Source organism: Acomys minous, assembly GCF_964271855.1.
Source record: "Acomys minous genome assembly, chromosome: 13".
NCBI classification, from domain to species: Eukaryota; Metazoa; Chordata; class Mammalia; order Rodentia; family Muridae; genus Acomys; species Acomys minous.
Window position 1 is genome coordinate 18,051,674 of NC_140495.1, and position 22,887 is coordinate 18,074,560.

A 22,887-nucleotide genomic window follows, 5' to 3' on the forward strand; every position below is an offset into this window, starting at 1 on the left:
CATACGCCTGGGAATATCAATGAAGGAGTAAGTTAGGAGAATCTTACTACAAGATTTGGGCTTACTCCGGAAGGGCGTTGTGGCGCACGCTTTTAATCCCAACACTTGCAAGGCTGAGCCAGGCAGGTCAATGTGAGTTTGAGGCCAGCCTGGTCTACAAAGAGAGTTCCAGGACAGCCAGAACTATTACACAGAGAAACCCTGTCTCAAAAAACCCCCAACAAACAAACAAATGTAGAGAAATGTTAATTCAGAACATGGCTGTCTGGGAAGAGATCATATTCGAAGACCTCCTAGGTCTATGTGATCTGGCTGGAATACAAACACACCTTTAATCCAGGAGATGGAGGCAAGCAGATCTGAGTTCAAGGCCATCCTGTTATAGAGCAAGTATCAGGTAAAAAAAAAAAGCTTAGGTCCAGGCGTGGTGGTGCATGCCTTTAATTCCAAATGAAGGTAAAGTTATTTTGTAAAAGGAAGCACCCATGTTTGAATGTGATGTCTAATTGAGTGTCAGAAAAGGTAACGAATCAGAGAAGACTTGACAAAGTAGGATATGCCCAACTCTCAGGAGAAGAGAGAGGAAAGGGAAGCTACATAAGAGGCAGCTTTTCAGAGAGGGGAGGCAGTTTTACCAGGACAGTAATAGAGAGATGGGTTGCAGAGAGAGAACTCAGGTGAAGACAGAACAAGCCAGAAAATGAAAAGAAGTCAGAAGATTAGAGCAGATTGCTGAGTTAATTGAGGCCAAGCAGAGCAATTCTGGGCCAAAGGAGAAGGCAGATTAAATAATCTGGGAGAAGAGTTTGAACCAGCCATCCCAGAGCTCAGAAAGAACAAGTAAGGGTGAGCTTATTAAGCAGGAAGTCTCTGAGGCTGAAAACAATCTAGGCGTACATTAGATTGCATGGAGGCTAGAGGCTTCCAGGAATAGGCCTAGGTTAGCAGAAGGAGGCAGTTAGCCTCCGAGATAACAATTGAACCAGGAGACTAAAAGTTACTTCTACAAATAAATAAATGAGGAAAGGAAGAAAGAAAAGAAGAAACAAAGAAAGAAAAACAAACAAACAACAAACAAAGATAGTTCAGCAATTAGGCTTAATCTTTGTTTTAAAGGCAGGACGATCAAATCAGAGATTAAGAATGATTGATGATCCTGTTAGTCATATTCCTAGCAGCCTTTATAAATACCATGTTGATGTTCTGTTTGTAAATACAGCAGTATGGTTGGTAAACGTATGTTTTTCCACTCGATCTTTGTAATAACTTAATCTCTGTGGTGCTACTGTCATTATCCCAACTGAAGGCAAAGGGAGGCTGCACAGCTTAAATAATGTTACTCAGTTAGTACGTAGTAAAGCCAGTGTCTAAGATGTGCGGGTGTCACCACTGTCATGATTAAAGGTGAGATGCCAGGCGTCGGATAGGATGCGGAGAAATTTATTATAGGAGTGGGGGAGAACAGGGGGAGGGAAAGATAGACAGATAGAGACAGAGAGAGGAAGGGGAAGAGAGAAGCAAGAGAAGAGCAAGAGAGGGAATAGACGGAGAGAGGGAAGAGGTAAGAGAGTGAGAGATGAGGTGGGTTTGCCCTTGTTACATCTGGGCATCTGGCCCACCTAGCGGCAGGCAGGTAATGATGTCATAGATTGCCAGGCAGACTGGGGACAGTATGCTAACAACCATAGCATGTTTTCCTAGACATTACTATCCTTGCCTTAGAACTACTCTAAGAGTAGAGGAAAATGAATAAGCATACCAAATAAAACGGCTCAGGATTAGGGAGTATTCAGGTTTCTAGTGCCAAGTTTTACCTGATCCAGAGCGAGGACACTGTGTCCGTGAAACTGACAATTGGTACCGTGGCTCAAGTGAATCGAAGCAGAACCATAATTTGATTGTCTCGATTGACACCCGAGGCTTGGAGTTGTCATTATTCTTGGTTTAGTCCTTGGTGTGTACACCTAAGTGACAGTCCCAGGTCCCAAGAGACTAGCCTAGGTTTCCTTACAGGATGCAGGCATTGATTGATTTCAAGCTTCCCACAGCGTGTTATGCTAGTCCTAAGAAGCTGTCCGCCCGAATGCTAGGACCTCAGTGCGCTTTGCCTCCGTAAGGCATCGTATCTAGTGGGGCAGTGATAACCTGCCCAGTGTCTTTATAATATGACAGGTCTTTTGTTTTTACTAGATCAGGCCCCAGGCATTAGGGCTTCAAGAAACTATCAAATGGAAATTTGGAGGAGGAAGTGAGAAAAAAAAAGAGTAAGAGGAAATGGAATGAAGGAGGAACAGGAGGAACACGAAACAGGAAGGGCGGAAGAGGAGGAGGAGGAAGAAAGGATGAGAAGACCAGCAGCAACTAGAGGAAGGCCACCACCAAAGTGGCTACGTGCGACATTTTAGAAGAGTTTCACTGTGTCCCCTTCTGTTGTTCTTACTGTGTTTGTGAGATTTAATATAATTATATCAATGTGCATTTCCTTAAATTTTTTTATTGTTATAAAAATGTTAGCAACAGAAAACAGAACATCCCATACCAGAGGAACGCACACCTTCAGTCGTGGCCATGCGGCTTGTCCCCTCCCACCCCCCATGCCAGGCCGTTATCGCAACGATCACCATTTACATTTGTAATTCTTTTCAACTCAGAGGATAGGTAACTTTACCATTTGGCTTAGAAAACAAACAAATGCCCACAACTATTGCAGCTTTCCTACTTGGCTTCTACTCTGAAATAGTCAGTACTTCGGGAGCTCGTGGCAGGAAAGATAGGGAAGCAAACAGACAAAGCCGCGTGCGACCACGGAGGGATCGCACAACCTACTTGAAAAGGACTCTCATAGAGGAGGTAACATGAATTAACCCTTGAGAGAAGAGGATGGCTGTTCAGGAGTGGAGAAAAGACATAATAAATGAAAGGAAAACAATTACTACAGGACCAAAAATCCACCTCAAGCCTTTGGGCACAGAACAACCACGGCTGTGTTATCTTGATGGATTCTCGCAGCCAGGGTTGGAGGAAGGACAGGGTAAGGATAGCTAGCGCGTTTCTTCTGTAGTTCCTCAGTTTGCTGGGACAATAATGAAGGTTGATGCCAGCTGGGGGGCTGAACCACCTTCGGGCTCACTTACTCCACATGCGGTGGTAGGCAGGCAGATGCTGCGTCTGTGGCCGAAACCCTTGTCTGGTCTGTTTTGTGCTTCCTCACAGTGCGATGGTGGTTAGCTTCCAAGAGCAAGCCTTGCGAGTGAACACACCTAGGCTGCGTAATCCATTTCGACCTAGCCTTGTGAGACACTGCCACCATGAGTTGGTCCATATTCAAGGGGGAAGTGTCACCCTGAAAGGGAACTGGCAAAGGTAGACCATCAGAAGGGCATGACGGCTGGAAGGCATCTGTATCTTCAGAGCCACAGACACCATATGTCCAGGCAGATGAGTAGGATTGGGTTCAGGTGGTTGTGGGGACAGACTGATTGCTAACTGCCATGACAGAGAGAGAGCCTGCAAAACCCTTGCAGACTGAGTCGGGATGTTTTTTGTTTTTGTTTTTGTTTTGTTTTGTTTTGTTTACAAGGGAGAACATGATTTGAGCCATATTTCCCTTTGCTCATTAGAGAAGTTTCTAGATATAGATCTAGGCCTCTCTCATTTAGGGAGACAAAGGCAAGGGGAGAGCATGTGTCCAAAGGACAGGAGGTCATGCAATGGGCCAGCATGGGCAACTGAGACTAGGACAAAAATCAGGCAGGGGTGGGCTGCTGACCTCAGGGTCATTTCCAGCCGCGTCCACGTGCTCTTATGGCAAACATCTGATGTGGGTTCTGGGGGAAGTGGGTGAACTACAAAGGATGTGGACAGGGCTTCCAGGCTGCTCCAGAGTCATGTGGCGTCAGTGGTTTCTCCATCTGTGGCATTTAGACTCCAATCAAGCCTAGAAGCATCGTCATGGCAACTTGCCCATCTGCACTGCTGAGCTGAGACAGGATTTCCTTAGTAACGGAGGAGCTAGGAGACGGTGCTTAAAATAATCTTTTATGCCCAGAAAGAAATGCCTTTGCAGTTTTATTAGCCATGTAGCATCCTGGGGCCTGGCTTTCACCCTCACTTTATATCAAAATGGAACAAAATGGCTTTTTAAAAAAAGCAACGATTTCACTGTCTCCGCTGCACAAAGCATACGTCCCACTGAAGCCAGTGAACATCACACCTAAGTCCCTAGAGTTGCTGGTCACTCTTACACAAATTGCCTCCAAATAGAATAGACAGTCTGCATCTGAAATCACTGGGCTTCATCTAATCTCTTTTCTGTATCCCGCTGAAGTCCCAGCAGTCTCTCTGTGGGGAAAATAGTTATGCTAAGCAAGAGTTTAACACTTAGGTCATTTAGCCTGACAGTTCCTTGCATCTGATGGCCTCCTTGCTTGTGCCTCCTCTCCAATTTTCCCTCAGCTGTGGCTATGCCTCCTGCATGAGTTCTTGCCTGCGACTGAGAACCCCGGCTATTAACTCCTTTCCTTTCTTAGCAGTCACCATGCGTGTAAGTGTGTCCTTCCAAGCCTGCATCATTCGTTGTTTTACACGGTGAGAAGATCAAGCTCTTAAACATCTCTTCTCAATAAAACTATAGGCTCTTAGGGTGGAGGCAGTAGCTCAGAGGCCAGTCTGTAGCCTGAATCCAGCCCTGAGTTCAGTCCCCAGCAAAGCAAAGAGATTGTAGCTCACTGGGAAAGCTGTAGACCCTCCCAGCCTTTTTCTGCTCCACCATCTTTCCCCCCACACCCCGTACTCATGTACCCCTTACAGTTGGTTGCCTTACCTGGGCACGTCATTATCATCCAATGCCCATATTTTCATGAGGGTTCACCCAATGTTAAAAGGTCCTGTGGGTCTGGACTACCGTAAAGGTGTCCACCACTGAAGATGGTGTACTTTTTAAAAAAATTATTTTTAAAAATTGAAATACAATTACACTTCTTCCTTCCCTTTCCTCCCTCCAGCTCCCCTTAGTTGCCCTCCCTTGAGCTCCTCCATTTCTCTTTCCCACTCTCAAGTCGACAGCCTCATATCTCCTGGAACTGTAGTTAGGGGTGGTTGTGAGGCACCACATGAGTGCTGGGAGTTGAACCTGGGTCCTCCAAAAGAATAAGTTCTCTTAACTGCTGAGACATCTCTCCAGGGAAACATGAGGTAAGGTCCAAAAGTTGACCACAAGAGAGATCCATCTTTAATGATCTCTAAGCCTGTGACTCTCTGTAGCAATATTGGTGTTCCATTTTGCTATAAATAATGACTTACAATGGCCTGTTGTATGTCTCCATTTCACAGATGAGGAGGCTGAGGGTCACAGTGGATAATTATATGGTGGTGGTGTCTGTCTGACCTCAACACCTCTCATGGGTAACCATAACGATTCTGCTCTTTTGGAAGGTCAGGCCAGCTTATTACCTGTTCTTTTAGAATGAGTCAACACACTCCTGAGAATGAGCTAGAATCTGCAGGATGCCCGGCTCAGCTAAGCTCACGGTGATCCCAAGATATGAAACAAAGAGACTGACAGAGCTGCAGCTATATTTAATGATATTTTTAGTCACTTTCAATTCATTTGCTTCATATTAAACTGTAAATTAATTATAAACTAATCTGAGTGATTATGAAATTATTTTCTCAACCTAATTCAGTCCCAGTGGGCATACGTATTTTTAATATTCCACACTCCAGTTCACCTGCATTTGACATTTGGCACTCTGATTGCTTTCCATGATGGAAGAATTGAGATCCCGGGGGATCCTGGTGTTGCCAAGGATTTACCTTTGTGCTGTTAATATATGCAGGAAGTCCTTTTTAGCATTTTTATGTTACTTGAAGGGGGTTCATTCTTCCCTTTGAAGTGTATGAAGTCTTTTAATCACCAGGGAGATAGATTTTTCCATTTAGAAACCTTCTCTTGACCATCTAGATGAGAGGGACAAGGAGGGAGCCAGTGTCCGGTGTCTGCCCATCCTAAAGGGAGCCCTCCCAAATTCAGTTCTGCTTTCAACTTTACTAACGCAAAGACCTGTGAATATATGTGCATATATACATAAGAAGAGGGCAGTGTATGGTAGATGAAACCTGCATATGTATTTTAAAAAATCTTCTCCTTCCCTTTATAAATTCTACGAAAGATTTCAGAGTTGACACCAAAACTTGAAGCCGTATTTCTTTTTTTTCTTTTTCTTTTGCTGTTGTTGTTCCATCAGGGAGGTTACAGTTTTAGCGTGCTACTCTGGTCTCAGATAACAAATAGCTAACAGTCAGAATGTAGCTTCATCCTTGTCTATAAATTCACACTGAAGTTATTTAAAAAAAAATATTTATTTATTATAATGCATTCACTCTGTCAGAAGAGGGCATCATATCACATTTTAGGTAGTTGTGAGCCATGATGTGGTTATTGGGAATTGAACTCATGACCTCTCCACCCCCTTACACTGGAGTTTTAAAGTTGCAAGCCACTCTACGAGGGCTGGAGATGGCTTAGTGGGTAAGCATGTTTGCTGCTCTCGCAGAGGACCTGGGTTCAGTTCCCAGCACTCACATCAGACAGCCAGCAACTGCCTGTCATCCCAGGTTGCCCCTGAGGGCCCCACCCCCACCTACTACATGGTATATGTTTACACATACATATACATACAAGTAAAAAAAAAATTGAAAAGCACCACAAATTTACCTGAATAGCATATACTCACAAAACCTCAGTGAACCTACATGAGGCTCACAATTACATTACCCACTCTCCCCTAAAGTCAGGGTGTGGGATACAGTTAAACATTTCAACCTTTTAGTATGATGATCTGCTTAACTGCAGAAGGCTTAAGCATATTAGAGTAGAGATTCTCCTGGTCAAGGGAGTCGAATCTCCAGCTGGGCCAGGTCATTCGCTTGGCTGAGGGAGGCCTCACCTTGCCAAAGTGGTAAATTGAATAACCACCACCTTCTCCCTTATGGACCTCACTCAGATATAGCCAGGATCTTGACTTGCATTGTAGAAAAGAATTTCGGGGGAGGGGGAGGGCATCACTAAGGTTGAGGGGGGAGGGTAATTAAGAAAATGACAGCATCATATACCAAAGAGGTATATGGGGCAAGCACCCAAGTGTAGAGGAGGGCAGAAGTGCTCACAGACAGACTCTGGAGAAACCAGGAATGGTAAGCATGCCGAGCTGCCCTCTCAATGGAGGAAGTGCATCTCTAATTTCCACTCAGAAGGCTGGGAGTGCTTGTTGTCAATGACCTGGTGACCTTTGTAGGGCTAGGCCTCACCCAAACCCCCCACAATCTCCTTTTTCTTTAACCTTGTTTCTCAGTCAATGTAACCCACCCTTAGGGGAGATGCCACACATGCTTTATAGCTTGTGGACCTCTGCACTATCTCGGTCAGAGAGCATACCAGATCCTAGGCCCTTAGGCTCTAGAACCCATCTTCATGGTCACACGCTCTTTGCAAAAAGAGTTTCAGTGTAGTCACATAATAGGCTTTATTATGTACATGGGATTTGATAATTATTACCAGGAAGCTTTTTCCCTCAAAATTATATGATACTTAAATATATCCAAAGTAAACCACCTGGTGTCAGACTCCAGAAGTCTAAACCAGCCCAGCTGTCGTGGGGAAGCTAGTTTCCTTCTTGTCTTTATGTGGATCATTTCCCAGCAGGCTGTGGTGCTAGAAGGGACCCCCTACATCCACAGGGTAGGTGGGGTACACACCCAAGAGCAGCCTGAGAGAGGTTCCCAGAGTCACTTGGAAAGGACACTCTCCAACCTGTTGAGCTGCCTGCAGTGTGCTCTAAGTTCCCAGCTCTTGTGAGCTGTCACCTGTGCTGGGGTGGGACTTGGTGATGCAGCTGTCTGTGAGTCATTTCTGCTCCTGTAAATAACCTCTCACGCTTATTCATGTAAGTAACCCCCAATAAAACTCATGGCTCACTAAGTTAGACTTTGGTGGCGCCTGTGCTTTGGTCTCTCATGGGCTCCCTGTCTGGGATGAGTAGATGTGTATGTTGCTTCTCCCCAGGAAACCGTTGCCCCCTCCCCCAAATTATATGGCACTTAAATATATCTACAATAAGCCTCATGTTGTCAGACTCCAGAAGTTTGAACCAGCCCAACTAAGTCATGCTGAACCAAGTTTCCTTCTTACTTTGTGTGGATCATTTCTGTCACACAACGAATTTCATTTCAAATTTCAAAACAGAAGTGTTGTCACGTAGCAATTTCATTTAAGTACCGATCTTTTCAAGTCCTTGTCCTTTTAATATGCTTTGTGACAAATTGCAAAACACCCGTAAAGTATTTTCACCTCCTTTCCACCTAAAATGATCCCCCACAAGGAAAAGTAAGCACACCGCTGTATTTGGAGTGCGATAAAGGCTTTCCCTCACAGAACATCATTCTTCCAAAAACATTACAAAAAGATTGATAGATAAAGTCATCCCGACACAAATGTTTGGAGGTATTTTTCTTGAAGTTGACTGAAGTGAGCTTGTCACTCAAAGAAGAAGATCTGACAGGGTTTATTGCCAATGATAACATTTGAGCTTCCTGGTAAAGATTAGGAGTTTAAAAGAAATGGAATGTGCTGCCATAACTTGACAGATTCTCAATACTTTTTGCTTAGACCAAGTGATATTATACAGCAATAGGTCATGTGATGTTTCGTTGTTAACTGTGTAAGCATTCAGCCTATCCGATACACCTAAGTAGACCAATATTTTCTAAATGACCAACGCATGGCATTGCAGACTCTTTTCTGAGCAAAGAAGCTCTTGACAAATGTCAGGTAAATTGTCTTCTTTTTGTTTTTTTGTTTGAGACAGTCAGTGAAATCGCGTAGTATTTATCTTTCTGTGTCTGGCTTATGGCAATTAACATAATGTTCTCCAGGGTTCCCTATCTTATCTCAAAGAATTAGGATTGGATACTTTCTGACCAAACAGTACTCCAGTATAGACTAAACATGGAAGGTAATGGGTATATGCTCACTGCTGTGATTTAACCATCGTATAGTGTATTGAAACATCACCCTGCACCACATGCATATGTGCCACTATTGTAAACAATACTAAAAAATTTAAAAACACAAAAATAAATGTAAACACAATACAAGTACATATAGACATGAAATATACTTTCAATAAAAGAAAAAAGAAAATAAATTAATTAATTTTTAAAAATCTGACAAGAGATTGAAAACAAAGTAGATATGAGAAAAACACTAAAGATTTGCAAAATTAGCTGGCCGTGGGTGGCGCACACTTTTAATCCCAGCACTCAGGCAGTGCAGGCTGCAGAGGCAGCAGATCTCTGTGGTCTACAAAGAGAGTCCAGGACAGCCAAGGCCACACAGAGAAACCCTGTCTCCAAAAACAAAACAGAAGATTTGCAAAATTAGAAGACTATCAATATCACTCTATTTTTATCTTGAAAATAGTTTTAAATAAAATTAATTTATTTTTTCCATTTTCATGTGTGTGTGTGTGTGTGTGTGGTGTATACATGTGTGTACATGCATCTCTGCATGTGTGAAGTCATGTGTGTGTCTGGGGGTACTCACAACATGTGTGTGAGCATCCTTGTGGAAAGCTAAGGTTGATGTTAAGAACCATTCTGGGATCTCTTCCACCTTACTCTTTGGGGCAGGATTTCTGAGTCAAATCCAATATGGCTACTCTCCTTAGGCAGCCTGCTCTGGGCGTCCACTTTCCGAGGGTAGATTTATAGGAGGGCCTCCATATCCACCTGGTGTTTGTATTGGTTCTGGGGATCCAAACTCTGGTGCTCAATCTTCTGTGGCACCTGCTTTGCTGTTTATCCACTGAGCGATTTGGCCAGCCTTTTAAATATTTATTGATGATGACATATAATGAGTTGACTACTTGTACTTATTACATTTTCAGTTCCAAGTTTCCTCTTTTTTTTTTTTTTTTTTTTGAGACAGAGTCTCATGTAGCTCAGACTGGCCTCCAACTTGCTAGCTAGCTTCCTGGGTCTGTCTCTTGACTGCTGGGATTACAGGTGGACATCACCATGCTTGACTTCCAGTTTCAGTTTCTAATACAACAAATATCAACAGACACAAACTCAGAAGAGAAAAGAAACCCCAAACCCACTAATAGTGCTCAAAAGTTGTGAGACTTGATGAGGTAGGAGCCAGATAAGGAAAGAGGAACAAGGAGGAAGCCTTGTTACCAAATTAGTTCCCAAGCAGCAACTTAAACCTAGAGTTATATTCCATTTCACTGTCGTGGTTTAGCTTCTGTATTGTTTTGAAAGATTGTTAAACTGCCATGTTTTTAACATGTAATATTAAAGGGGTTCATGCAAAACAGAGTTTTAAATTATGCCGAAAAGATGGACAGCCAGCACTAGGTGCACATTTCTGCTTGGTCCCCTGAGCTGCGTTGTAGCTGCCCTCCCTCTTCTGGACGACACATGCTTTCCCATTGCCCCCCCCCCACCCTCTGCATTACTCACAGGGTTTTCTCAGCTCCTGGAAGCACCCACATATGTAATGTTTGGTCTGTACAGTATCCTTAGTGGCTAGCTGGTACGAAGAACTGGTCGTGTCCTGTGGATCTACTGCTCTTTGTCATCAGGGGAAGGAATAGAGCCCATGACAAGAAGATGGCATCCTCAGATGAGAGATACATTTCCAAATTTGGGGCAATGGTCTGTTTCAAACAAACAAACAAACAAACAAAAACAAACAAACAACAACAACAAAATATGTTCCTTGACCAAAGGATAGATAAAGAAACGGTGGTACATTTACACTATGGACTACTACTCAGCTATTAAAAACAAGGACATCATGAAATTTGCAGGCAAATGGATGAGTGAGGTGGCCCAGACCCAGAAGGACACACATGCTATGTACTCACTTATAAGTGGATATTAGCTTATAGTACAGGATAACCATGCTACAATTCACAGATGCAAAAAAGCTAAGTCACAAGGAGGGCCCAAGAGAGGATGGTCTGAGAAGGGGGAAATAGAAGAAACAGAGGACGTGCTTAAAGAGAGGAAACAGGAGAGGAGACGGAGTGCTGAGGAACATCAGGGTGGGGACCAGATGTGGGTAGAGCAGGGTGTGTGCAGGAGGACAAAGGACTTGCAGAGAGAAGAGAAACCATGGCTTGTAGCATCTCTCAGACAGGCTGGAGACCTACGACAGGGTAAGCTCAAGGGAGGATATGGGGGTGACGCTAGCTGAGACCCCTACTAACAGCGGACACAGAGACTGAAGTGGCCACCCTCTAACCAGACAGGACTCCTAGTAGAGGGAGGGGAACACCAACCCACCCCACAAAAACTTTGACCTAAAATTTACCCTGCCTACAAGATGTGCAGGGATAAAGAAACAGCAGAGATTGAGGGAATGTTCAGCTAATGCCTGGTCACACCATGTAAGAGAGCCAGCCAATGACACCATTAACGACACTCGGCCATGCTGGCAGATGGGAGCCTAGTATAGCTGTCCTCTGAGAGGGCCCGCCCAGCAGTGGATAGAAACAGATACTGATACAAAGAGACATTGGGCTGAGCAGAGAGAGCCTTGTGGAAGAGTAGGAGGAAGAATAGAAGGACCCAGAGGGAACAAGAGCTTCACAAGAAGAGCTGGGCCCGGGGGTTGGGTGTGGGGGTGGGGCACTTGAGGAAACTAAACTAAAACACCAACCAAGGACCATGTATGGGCTGGACCTAGGACCCCTACATATATGTACTGGATGGGCAGCTTGGTCTTCATGCGGGTCCCCTGGCAAGTGGAGCTGTCTTTGACAATGATTTTTTTGCATGCTTTTTTCATCACTTTCCCCCGGAAGGTCTGCCTTGCCAGGCAGAGGATACCCCCCGACCTAATGTGATTTGATGTGCTTGGATGAGTGGTAGGTGGGGGCTCCCCTTTTCTGAGGGGTAGGGGAGCAGGGATATGGGGAAGAGGAAGGAGGGTGAGACCAGGAGGAGAGGAAAGATGGGGCTACAATTAAGAAGTAAAGTGAATAAATAAATTTTTTTAAAGAAAGAAAAACTGAATGGATTTAGCAAAAAAAAAAAAAACTTTATGTGTGTGTCTGACATGTGCATATGTACGTTTGTATCTGTGAACGCAGGTGTGTGCACATATTGTTGGAAGACAACTTTGGGTGTCAGTCTTCACCTTCCACTCTGAAACAAAGTCTCTCATTGGTTGCTGATGTGTACAACAAGATAGCTAGCCCGTGAGCTACCAGGATTCTCTGACGGTAGAAGTGCCATGGTTACAGACACAAACTGTCATGACTGACTTTAAATAGGCTCTGTGGATTTGAACTCAGGTCTTCGCTTGCATGAAAAGCACTTTAACCTCTTTCTTACAGATTTCCTACTGCTCTGTGATTAATACAGCCTGGAATGAGTACAGTGCCAAGAGGGTAGAGATGGGGACTCCTCGGTGAATTTGGGCTCAGGAATCAGAGTTTCCATTCAAATTCTGGGTTTGCTAAAGGCAGCCATGAACATTTCCTCCAGCTGATGACAGTAACCCTCAAGCTAGTTTTTCCAAAACCCTGTCTCTCTGACTTCTTGCTCATTCTTCCTTTGACCCACTTCATTTCACAAAAAAATATTTCATCAATGTGCCGCTGCACCTGTCAATCAAGGGACTGGTTTTGCTTTGCTTTGCTGTTTTAGAACACGCTCTACTGAAAAACCACGTGGGCACTGAGTGCAGAGGTAGCTGTTCAGCCTCGGTGTTGCCAGCCGTGCAGTTCTGTGCTAGATTTCTTCCTAGGCTCTGTGTGTTTCATACTGTCAATGGAAATCCTTTATTTCCACATTTGCCTGGAAGCCAAAGCTTCTGTTCTGGGTGGTTTGAAACATGTGCCTGCCAGCAGCCAGATGATTTCAGTTTTAAAAAAGGGGATGGGGCTTCAATTAAGAGTAAAAATTGTTTTAGTTAAGATCAGCCTCCTTAAAAAAAAAAAGGGATGAGACTTCACTTAAGAGCAAAAATTGTTTTAGTTAAGATCAGCCTCCTTAGCTGACAAGGGCAGAGGCCTGGCGCTAGCTATACCTCTGCTGAACAAATCACTAAAGTATATTCAAGTTTTACATGTGTGCCTGCCCTTTTTGTTCTGGCTGTGAACATGTTGTCAATGCCAAGTTCCTTTGGGGTCATGTGACGACTCTTAAGATTTGCATGTTTTCACTCCCCCATCCCCAAATGCATAAATTACGTGTGTGTAAACTGCATTCATATGTTACCTACATGAGAATATATACATGTACATATAAATATATATAAATATGCATTTTTAGTTTCTTTTTGCTTGATAAAACTGGTCATAAAACAAGGGATGCTGCCATTAATATGTAAGGTTTAAGAAGAGAACCAGGGGACACCAATGTTGAAGCCGGGTTTTGGACCAGTTTTATGAAAGAGACCCGTAATTGGCTTACAGGACTGAGGGCTCAGCTCCTCCGAGCTACACACTCCCTCCAGCAGATGAGAGTTAGCCAAATGGCTACCAGGGCCTGAAGGGCTGACTCGGCCCCACCTAGCTTCAGTAGAGAGTCTGCATGTGAAGTCTCCATTTAGAAGGTATGTCCCCAAAAGGCTGTCCTGGGAGATGGGCGGCCGGAGTGGCTCTCTTCATAGAGAGCCTGATACTCCCTAACTCAAGGATACTGGGGAGAGGAAATGAGCTCACACACAAGGACTTAGGACAGTGCCTGGTACACAGTGGCCTCTTGTTGTAGACACTGTGTGTGCACTCCCGCAGTTCAGGGGTGGAAGGTCTGATGCCCACCATGGTGCTCTTAGCAGGTAGACACTTTGAGAGATGGCTGGCTAATGAGGAGAGCACTCTTGTGGTGGGATTAGTGTCCTTATAAGAATAGACAGAGGAACCCCCGCCCCCCCTTTTTTTTTCTATTTCACGGATGATAAAAGCAAGAGGCTTGTTGGGAGATGGACTAAAGTATTTTGATGCTAATTACTGCTTGCTGTCTCTGTGACCCACCTTTTGATTAATAAAGAGCCATCCCACTTGGGCGGGGCAGAGGAGATAGAGGTGTGGCTAAGGTGAGAGAGAGAGAGAGAGAGAGAGAGAGAAAGGGGGAGGGAGGGAGAGAGAGAGAGAGAGAGAGAGAGAGAGAGAGAGAGAGAGGAGAGGGAGAGGGAGAGGGAGAGGGAGAGGGAGAGGGAGAGGGAGAGGGAGAGGGAGAGGGAGAGGAATCCCGGGAAGAAGAAGAGACACCACAACAAGGAAGGAGAGGAGAGGAGAAGAAGGCTGCCATGCGTCAGATGGAAGAGAAACACATGGATGGAGAACTCCTCCCAGATGAAGAACATTAACAAATATTTGAGATTATGGATGGGAAGTAGCTTGATAGAAGTTGATAAAAAGATGGCATGGGATTGAGGCAGGGATCCCATACCTGCCCCACTATGGGAAGTAGTTTAGAGGATTAATGTCTGCCCCTGCCCCAGGTTAACTAAGGCTATTTTAAAACATAACAAGTGTCAGTGTCTTAATTGCTAGCCACTACTACTACTAATATTGATAATTAAAAACAATAGAGGCCATCTAACTGTGAGAAAGAGAGGTCCCATTAGGATCCAAATGGCTGGGACCTTGGTCTTGGACTTCCTAGACTTCAAAAGCATGAATAATACATTTCTGCTATTTAAGCTACTGTGTTTGTGGTATTTTGTTATAGCAACTGCAGATAAGATACTCTTAAATGACTATTAGGTAATATTTTTTACTCTTCTTTGGAGCTGAACTTGAGTCTGGCTATAAAAAGGGAAGTGAACTACCTAAAAGTTTGCTAGGCAAATTCAACTCTCTCCTTACTATTTCAGAATTCCAGGGAGCCCGTGCTGAATGAAGACACCCTAGCAGATAGTGGGGGACGGCGTGGCACTTCATGTCATGGCCCTAAAGGGCCGTCACGAGCACTCAACCCACCTACTAAATCTATCCCAGGTCAGAGATTGATCAGAGGCCACATGGACAGATCTGTTTGTTTATTCACTCATTTTATTGTTCACCTCTGCATGGCTAAACATCTACTGAGTGCTTCCTACACACCAAGTACACAGACAAAGACGTTCATACACTGGTTTGGGAGTCGAAAACAGTCATTAGTATTTCTGGAATACAGAACTTAACTATTTCGATTTAGAAGCAGTGACGGAAGCACCGGTCTTCCCCTGATGGCCTTTCAAGCACGTGATGTACACATCTCACTGTCAGGAAATTGCTTTGAAAAGAGGAACAAGACCACAACTCATAGAAAAAAAAATTCTGTAAGTACCCAATTTATTCAGAAAACAATACAATTTAAACATTTATGACTTTTTTTATGCCATACATTTTTTTTACCATCATTCCCAAAATGTTATGCATTTGGTTGACATGTATTTGCAAGATACGGATCTATAATTATAACTCTGGAAATTGTACAAGACATTTGATTTGCTTAATTAGTTATTATTTCCCCCTAAAAAAACAAAACAAAAACTACCTCGACAACAGATTTCTTTTGTTTTGTATACACCTCACCATTTTTCTGACCAAAAAATAAGTTTCACTTTGTGCCTTTTGTAGTTTATAAAACATTTGTTCATTTCTCTAAGAGAAAATCATAAAAGCAAAAACAAGTCTTTCTTTTTCTTTTTTCTTTTCTTTTCTTTTCTTTTTTCTTTTTTCTTTTTCTTTTTTTTTTTTTTTGGTCCAAGACTACTTTAGATTCAGACAAAACATCCCCAACCCTACACAACAATTCCAGGCAGTTCTGGTTACAGAAGATGTACTCCAGAGTGATTTAAAAAGGGGGGGGGGCAAAAGATAACCCCAGAGTGAGCTCAAAGGCCAGGTGAGGAGAACAGAAACCTGGGGCGCCATGTTGTTACTTGGCATGGACAAGGTTCCATTCCCTATCCAATGGAGAATCTTGGGAAATAATTTCTAGAAACTGATCTGAAAATGGAAGCATCCATGCAGTGAGCTGTGGTGCCTCTTTTAGCCAAGCGGGAGCCAGCTAGAAGGGATGTTCCTCAATCTGGATGCGGAAGAGGTGTGCCTATAAAGCAGCGAGACTGCTGTGAGCTTCTGGAACCAGTCTCTTGTTACTTTCTAGTCTCGCCTTGGAGATCTGCTAGCCCTCTGTGCTGCTGACAGGGAAGAGGTGCCATTGACAAGCAGGCTAGGAGCCGCCCTGTTTGGGCTGATCTCTATGGAGGAAGCCTCAAGTTCAGAACCTCGCCAGTCCTCATGCAGTGCAAGGAATGCATTAGCATCATGGAGGACCTTGTGAGACATGCAGAACCTCAGGCACTGCATTAGAGAAGCTGAATTAGAACAAGATTCTCAGAAATGTGTGTGTACACGGGAGTGTGTAAAGATGGGTACTGGGCTAAATGACCCAGACCTACTTCAAAAAGACTACCTCTAGGTAGATAAATTTATTTAGTAGAGAGACCATTCTCAGCAGGGAGAGATTATAGGTAACAACTGCAAAAACAGTGTAAAGTTATTTTTTAATTATTATTTTAATAACATGCAAAATACAGTCCATGCATCTGCCATTTTTGAAAAGTCTCTCATCCTATAGGAGATTAAGCCAAATATACATTTTGGCAATCAACATTCAAGAAATGTTTCAAAATGCTTTACAGTGTAAAGATAATAAGAAATTTAGCAAAATTTCAACAAACCAGTATAAAAAATGGATACATATACCGTTTTATTCCAAGGCGACATGCTGTAAAGAGTATGTTATTAACTGGATTTCATTGTAAAAAGTCTTTAACAATACAAGGGATTAATAGATCCAGGCCTTGGGGCTACACATGCAAAACCAAAAAAAAGTTAGTTAGAAATCACCGAAACGTGCTATCTTTAAATGTATATTATCGTTTTTGTTTGTTTTGTTTTGTTTTTAAGTACAGGAACAGGAATAGAAGGAACAGTGTCTCCGAGCTCTGTAAAAGTGTGGAGTTCATGGTGCCAGTGTCCTGGAAGACTCATACACTTCTGATGAACACTTTGGTTTAATCCCTTTACCATTGTAATAGTCCACGACTTGGTTTGGGACTTCAGCCAACACACTCTTCGCAAGGGCAGCTGGCGATGCCTGCAGGGAGGAAGAAAGGGCCGTGACTGGAAGCAGATGCAGACTGACCCAAAGCTCCGAGCCCTGCTCTGGGCAGTTAGTCTCATTTGCCCAGTCAGGCAGCCATCCGTCCACTCAGTGTCCTTGTACTGGCATCTACACATGTAAATTCACACCTGAAGATGAACTGCCCGGAGGGTGTTTGTTTTGTTTAAATTTGCATTCCGTTTTAGACACTTACGACACTTGGGCAAAAGCAGTGGAACTACTGGAAAGGTAGGAATTCTGTGAAGGGGACTCGGCCTGGCCAAATCAAGCCTTTCTATGAGGTACCATGCTGTAAATATTAGCAACCAGTGTAGATGCGTAGTACGTAGCCAGAGCTCCGGACCGGGGGGGATGCATTTTTAACAGGATGTTCTGGCAGTTGAAATCTGAGGCATACTGTTAACAGAAAGTCACAGGCACTGCTAGACAAGGTATTCTAGAAGAAACGACCGCACACCTCCAAGAGGAGGCAATATTTAACTTGGGCACATATTTAAAATTCAGGGAAGGGAGAGAGGAGTGCCATTTTAGAGATGGAAAAGCATCCGATGGAGTTGAGAGAAGAATTGCATGCTAATGTGTGGGGGGTGGGGGGTGGATGGTGGATGCTGGTGGAGGTGGGGGGGCTCAGGCTTGGTAGCCATTCAGTTAGAAGATGAGCTTGCGGTCAGAATCTTGAATGCCCCCGTAAGTGCTGATTCTGCAGCAGGGAATGGTTGAGGTCAAGTGCATGCTGGGCTCTGGGGTCATAGAGAGCAGGACCAGACTCCTGGGTCTGCTGCCCCTTAGTACTGACTGCACAACCCCTGCACTAGCAACTTGAGTGGTCCCTGCAGCCAGACTTGAATACTTAGTGGGTTCTTCTTTTTCCTACCCTTAACCCCAACTCCATTTCACCCCCTAACACTAGATAGGTGAGAAACACGGGTAGAGGGGAGAGAGGAATTTGAAAAAAATCCTGAATCTAATGTCTGTCTGTCTGTCTGTCTTTCTTTCTTTCTTTCTTTCTTTCTTTCTTTCTTTTTCTTTGACCACAGCTACTAGCCAACTGCAAGCAGCCTCCCTAAAAGACCAACAACCACCAACCCTGCCTCTCAAGGCCCTTGCTTTTATGTACTCTCAGAAAAGCCCAAGAATTCCAAACTTCACACAGTCACAAAAACTATCTTCAGCTGGCAAAACCATGCTCCTGCCAGAGCATGAGGCAAATCATAGTCAGCTGCTGTGAACAATCAGAAGCAGTCCCACATCTCTACCCCTGGGATTTAAACCAAGAACATTCTTATAATCTTTCTGTGTTTGTTTGTTTGTTTGTTTGTTCTTTTGCTTTTTCAAGAGAGGGTTTCTCTGTGTAGCCTTGGCTGTTCTGGACTCACTTTGTAGACCAGGCTGGCCTTGAATGAACAAAGGTTGACCTGCCTCTGCCTCTCAAGGGCTGGGTTGAAGGCATATGCAACCACGCCCTGCTTATTTTTGTGTTTTTAAAAGAAGCCAAAATTCCACATGACTCAGCCTCTGTATCAGCTATTGAAGAGGTTGCAAGGTTGGGCAGAGTAACCAGTTAACAAATATCTGAGATTCCTCAGTGAGGAGAGCTGGCCTGAGGGCCTGGGGACTGTGTTTCTAATCCTCCTTATCAAACCATCCAACACTAAGCCTCCATCTCAGAGGCAAAATAAGAAGGAAACAGAAGCCACTCTCTAACAGAGTGTGAAAGTAAGATATCTGAGAAATCAGAAACATCATTGAAAAGTTGTGATTTCTAATGGTCTGATGATGCCATAGCTTGTGAGAAATCTGGCCTGCAGAAACTCCTTTACTTTACAAATGATTGGTTGGGCTTAGACCATGGTCCATGTATACATGGAGGTAAAAAAAATTCATCTCTAACCTTTCCCTGGTTAGAAAGGTTAGAAGGCCAAAACCAACTTGGTTTCGCAGCCCTTTCTACAGCTAGAGATGGCCATGTGACCCAATTTGCTCCATGAGATATAAATGGAAAATTTCTGGATGAATTTTAGACCTCCTTACTTCTTGCTTAAAGGGAACAGACTTCATTGGCTCTGTTTTCTTCGTTCATTCTTCTCTTTTTCCACTAAATGTGAATGTAATTCCTGGTAACAGCCCTTTTATCATCATGAAGAACCGTCAGAAGGGACCATACAGTGCTGATTTCCACACTACTGTGTCAGTGACAAATGGAGCGGTCGGAGCCACCATCCTTTAACATTTAGTGACATAAGAAAAAGTTTGCTCACCCTTCATAAAGGAAGTTTCTTCTTGCAGCCTTCAGTTACAGTTACTTTCTAGTCATAACTGATCAAAATGCAAAGAGCAATTGGTGCCCAGACCCAGTTGATGTAATCATAACACAGCCCCATCCCCAACTCCCAGGGAATGTCTTGGAAGAGGGATTGGGCAGATTACAAGAGCCAGAGGACGGGGGTGAGGGGCGGGGTGGGGGTGGGGTCTGCTGAGATAGTGTCTTTTATATATGAGAGGGTAGCTGTGCTCCTTAAGTCTCAACAACTTGGTCACCTGAACAAGAACTGAAGGACAACACCAGTTGACGTGCTAATGTGGATCCGGGGACTCTGAGAAGGCCATGTCCCTAGATGAAGAACCACAAGCCATTAATGGCTGTTGAGAGAGGAAACAATCAGTTTTCTCCAGGGATGAGCTCCCCAGTAGGTTATCCAACCCCACACAGTCTGCCCTAAAAACATGTACATGAATGCTAGAGATGGAACTCAGGACCTAGTCTCTGTGCGGCAAGTCATTTCTCCAGCCCCAATTTTAATGAATCTGAATGAAAATATTTGCTAGTGGTTAGTGGCTATCTCATTGGAAAGCACTGGTCCTACGGGATCTCCTTGCATATCTGTGCTGGTGCAGGCATATGGCTGTAGGAACATGTTGGATGCCAAGGAAAAAAAATACAAAATCAGCTAGTAATAACAGTAATATGGGCAGCATACACTAACCACTTCCACAGACCGGGCATCGTACATCAAGTCCACTTTCTACCATCCAACGCATTTGTAGCCTTTGCCTCATCTTACTGAAAGTCTGTGTCACTGAAAGGTTAAGCATCCCCCCCCCCCCCCAGAGCCGCATAGTTCAGAGCCTGAGTCTGTGCACTCCAAAGCTCCGTGTCATCATGCCAAGCAAAGGAAGAGAGGCAACTCTGTGGGTTACTCGCGTGTATAAAATATCAGTTCCTCACCTCCCTTTTACTTAAGGCTTATTGGATTCTGAGTAGATTAGCTTGGATAATGAAATGTTTTTCAAAATCTAATTTGAAACCCATGAAGATAAGGTAGGTGAAAATGTTCCTGATGCTTTGCCCATGTCACCCCAGAGAGCCTGAAAATGCACAGCAGGAGCAGGAGCAGGTCACCATGTCCTTGTCCTGCTTGGGGCAACTCTGTCGTGGACAATTCCCTTGTTTCCAATCCCCCTTCTGTCCCTGTCAATAATCTTCCATTTTCTCTGCCCAAGCCTAGCTTAAGCGGGAAAGTTTGTTTGTTTGTTTGTTTTTTCTGGGAGTCTGTCTCTGGTCTCAAGTTTCCTCCTCAGGGTTGTTGAACCTGTGAGTTGCAGGCCACATGTAGCTGCATGCAGCTGAGGACTGGGATGAATCCACCTAAACTAATAAACTTGAAGTCATGAGGGGTTTTCATTGCAATTATTTTTGGGATTCAATTGCGCGGTTCTCAGGCATAAACTCTGTAGATCAGGATATCATGGTGCAATGGAAGAATGCTGGACACAGTTAGAGATGGTCCAGTCAACGAGTGCTTGCCTTGCAAGCATGGGGGACCTGAGTCTGAATGCCCAACTTTCACCTAATTGCCAAGCTGTGGGTAGAGAAGGAGACAGGCAGATCCTTGAGGCTCCTTGGCCAGTTAGGTCAGTGAGGATGGATTCACTGAGAGACTCTGTCTCAAAATAATAAGGTGGAAAGTTATAGAGGAAGACTCGTGATGTCAATGCTTGGCCTTCATATACACAGTCCTACCTACTCACACATTCACACATGTACACATACATACACATACCACATACTTACACAATACACACACATGTTGGGAATGACCGTAAGTTATTCTCCTCCATCCACGGACTGCTTAGTATGTGGACTTTTTTCTGTGAAGTCCCGGGTCAACGCACATTGTTGACATGGTAGGGCTATGCAAAACACCCCAGTGCTTCAGCCCCCATGGGAATAGGAAAGACTTTCCCAGGTGAGGCTCAGAAGGATGACAAAGCTTTCCTTAGGAATGGATGAGGATGTTGATAGTGTGTACAGAAAACGACCACCGTAGCATATCGCGCTGTGTTTACGGCCTAAAGTCTGTCCCCTACCGAGGCCGATCCTATCTCAATTAGCTAAACCTGTGTCCCTTATTCGACTGCTTCCTGGGTGCTGCATCGTCCACATGAGAGCCAAGTCCAGCCGACCCCAACCTCTGTGTGTGTCTGTATGTCTGTGCTTTTCTTCATTCCCTCACTGATCCAGTCAGGGCTGTCTCTCAGAGGCATGCTGGATGAGGAACCAGTGTGTCTGGTGTGTTCCTCCTACAGCACCTACTCCATGAATGTGAGGTGAGTGCCTTTCATGCCTCAGTGCTATTGCTTTTGTGTGTGTACATGATGAGGTATAGGATGATTAGTTTCAAATGACAAGTTGGCGCATCTACTGTTATTTGGCCTGCCTGAGAGAAGGCCAGAAAAACGCCATGAAAACAGCCTTCCCTCTCCTTCAGGGACGTTAGGAAGGTCAGCGTGTCATGTGACACAACTGCAGCAAATTGAGCCAGCCCAGCACACCCTTTCATGAGGACGATGCTAGGCCTTTTTGATGCCACACTTTGATTCCCATAGAAGACAGCTCAAGAGCTTGGGGGAGCCTCAGGGACTTGTCTTCAGAAACCTCCTTCCTGGAAAAGTGGAGGGTGGGATGTGGGGGGCAGTTTCTCTTCCCCTACAGCATTGACCTAAGGTCTCATGGTGAGGTCAGCTTCTACTGCAACTTGAAACTGCCCTCTACACTCAGCTTTGCAGCAGGGGATTGATTTAATGCTTTTAATTACAGTGTGGCCCTCTTTAAAAAAAAAAAAGAGAGAGAGAATAGTATTCACATGGCAGTAGGATGATGAACAGATTCAGGGAGCCCTGGAGTCACTTTTCTTTCTTTTTTTCTTTTTTCTTTCTTTCTTTTTTTGGTGTGTTTTTTGTTTGTTTGTTTGTTTTTGACACAAGGTCTCTCTGTGTTAGCCTTGGCTGTCCTGGATTCACTTTGTAGACCAGGCTGTCCTCGAACTCACAGCGATCTGCCTGCCTCTGACTCCCGAGTGCTGGGATTAAAGGTGTGAGCCACCACACCTGGCTCACAGTCACTTTTCTTATAGGTTAGATAGGACATGGAATCTAGGGTTCAGTCTGTCACAGAGAGACAGAGGTGCTGGCAGCCATGCCTGGAGAGCACACAAGAATAGCTCTGTTGCTAGGATTGCCAGCACTAGTGTGGCTGGGGCCCTAGGGTGAGCTCACATTGGATTTGATGTGCTTGGACACAACCAGTAAACTGGCTTTGAAGATGTTGGAAATTCATTTGAGTGAGAGTTGTTGGAGCAGAATGGCTTTTCTAAATAAGCATCCAGTGACAGAGAGCCCGCCCTGGATGGT

The 22,887-nt window shown here is 44.3% G+C and overlaps 1 protein-coding gene across 5 annotated transcripts in view; it reads right to left on the reverse strand.

Moving 5' to 3' along the window:
• Positions 1-15,336: 15,336 nt before the first annotated feature.
• Positions 15,337-22,887, reverse strand: part of CPNE4 (copine 4) — a 448,796-nt gene continuing 441,245 nt past the window's right edge. For all 5 annotated transcript variants that reach the window (XM_084754390.1, XM_084754394.1, XM_084754392.1 and 2 more), the window contains one exon: positions 15,337-17,169. In XM_084754390.1, the coding sequence (XP_084610516.1) occupies positions 17,035-17,169 (135 nt within the window). In that variant the 3' untranslated portion in view covers positions 15,337-17,034. The remainder of the gene's footprint in view (positions 17,170-22,887) is intronic.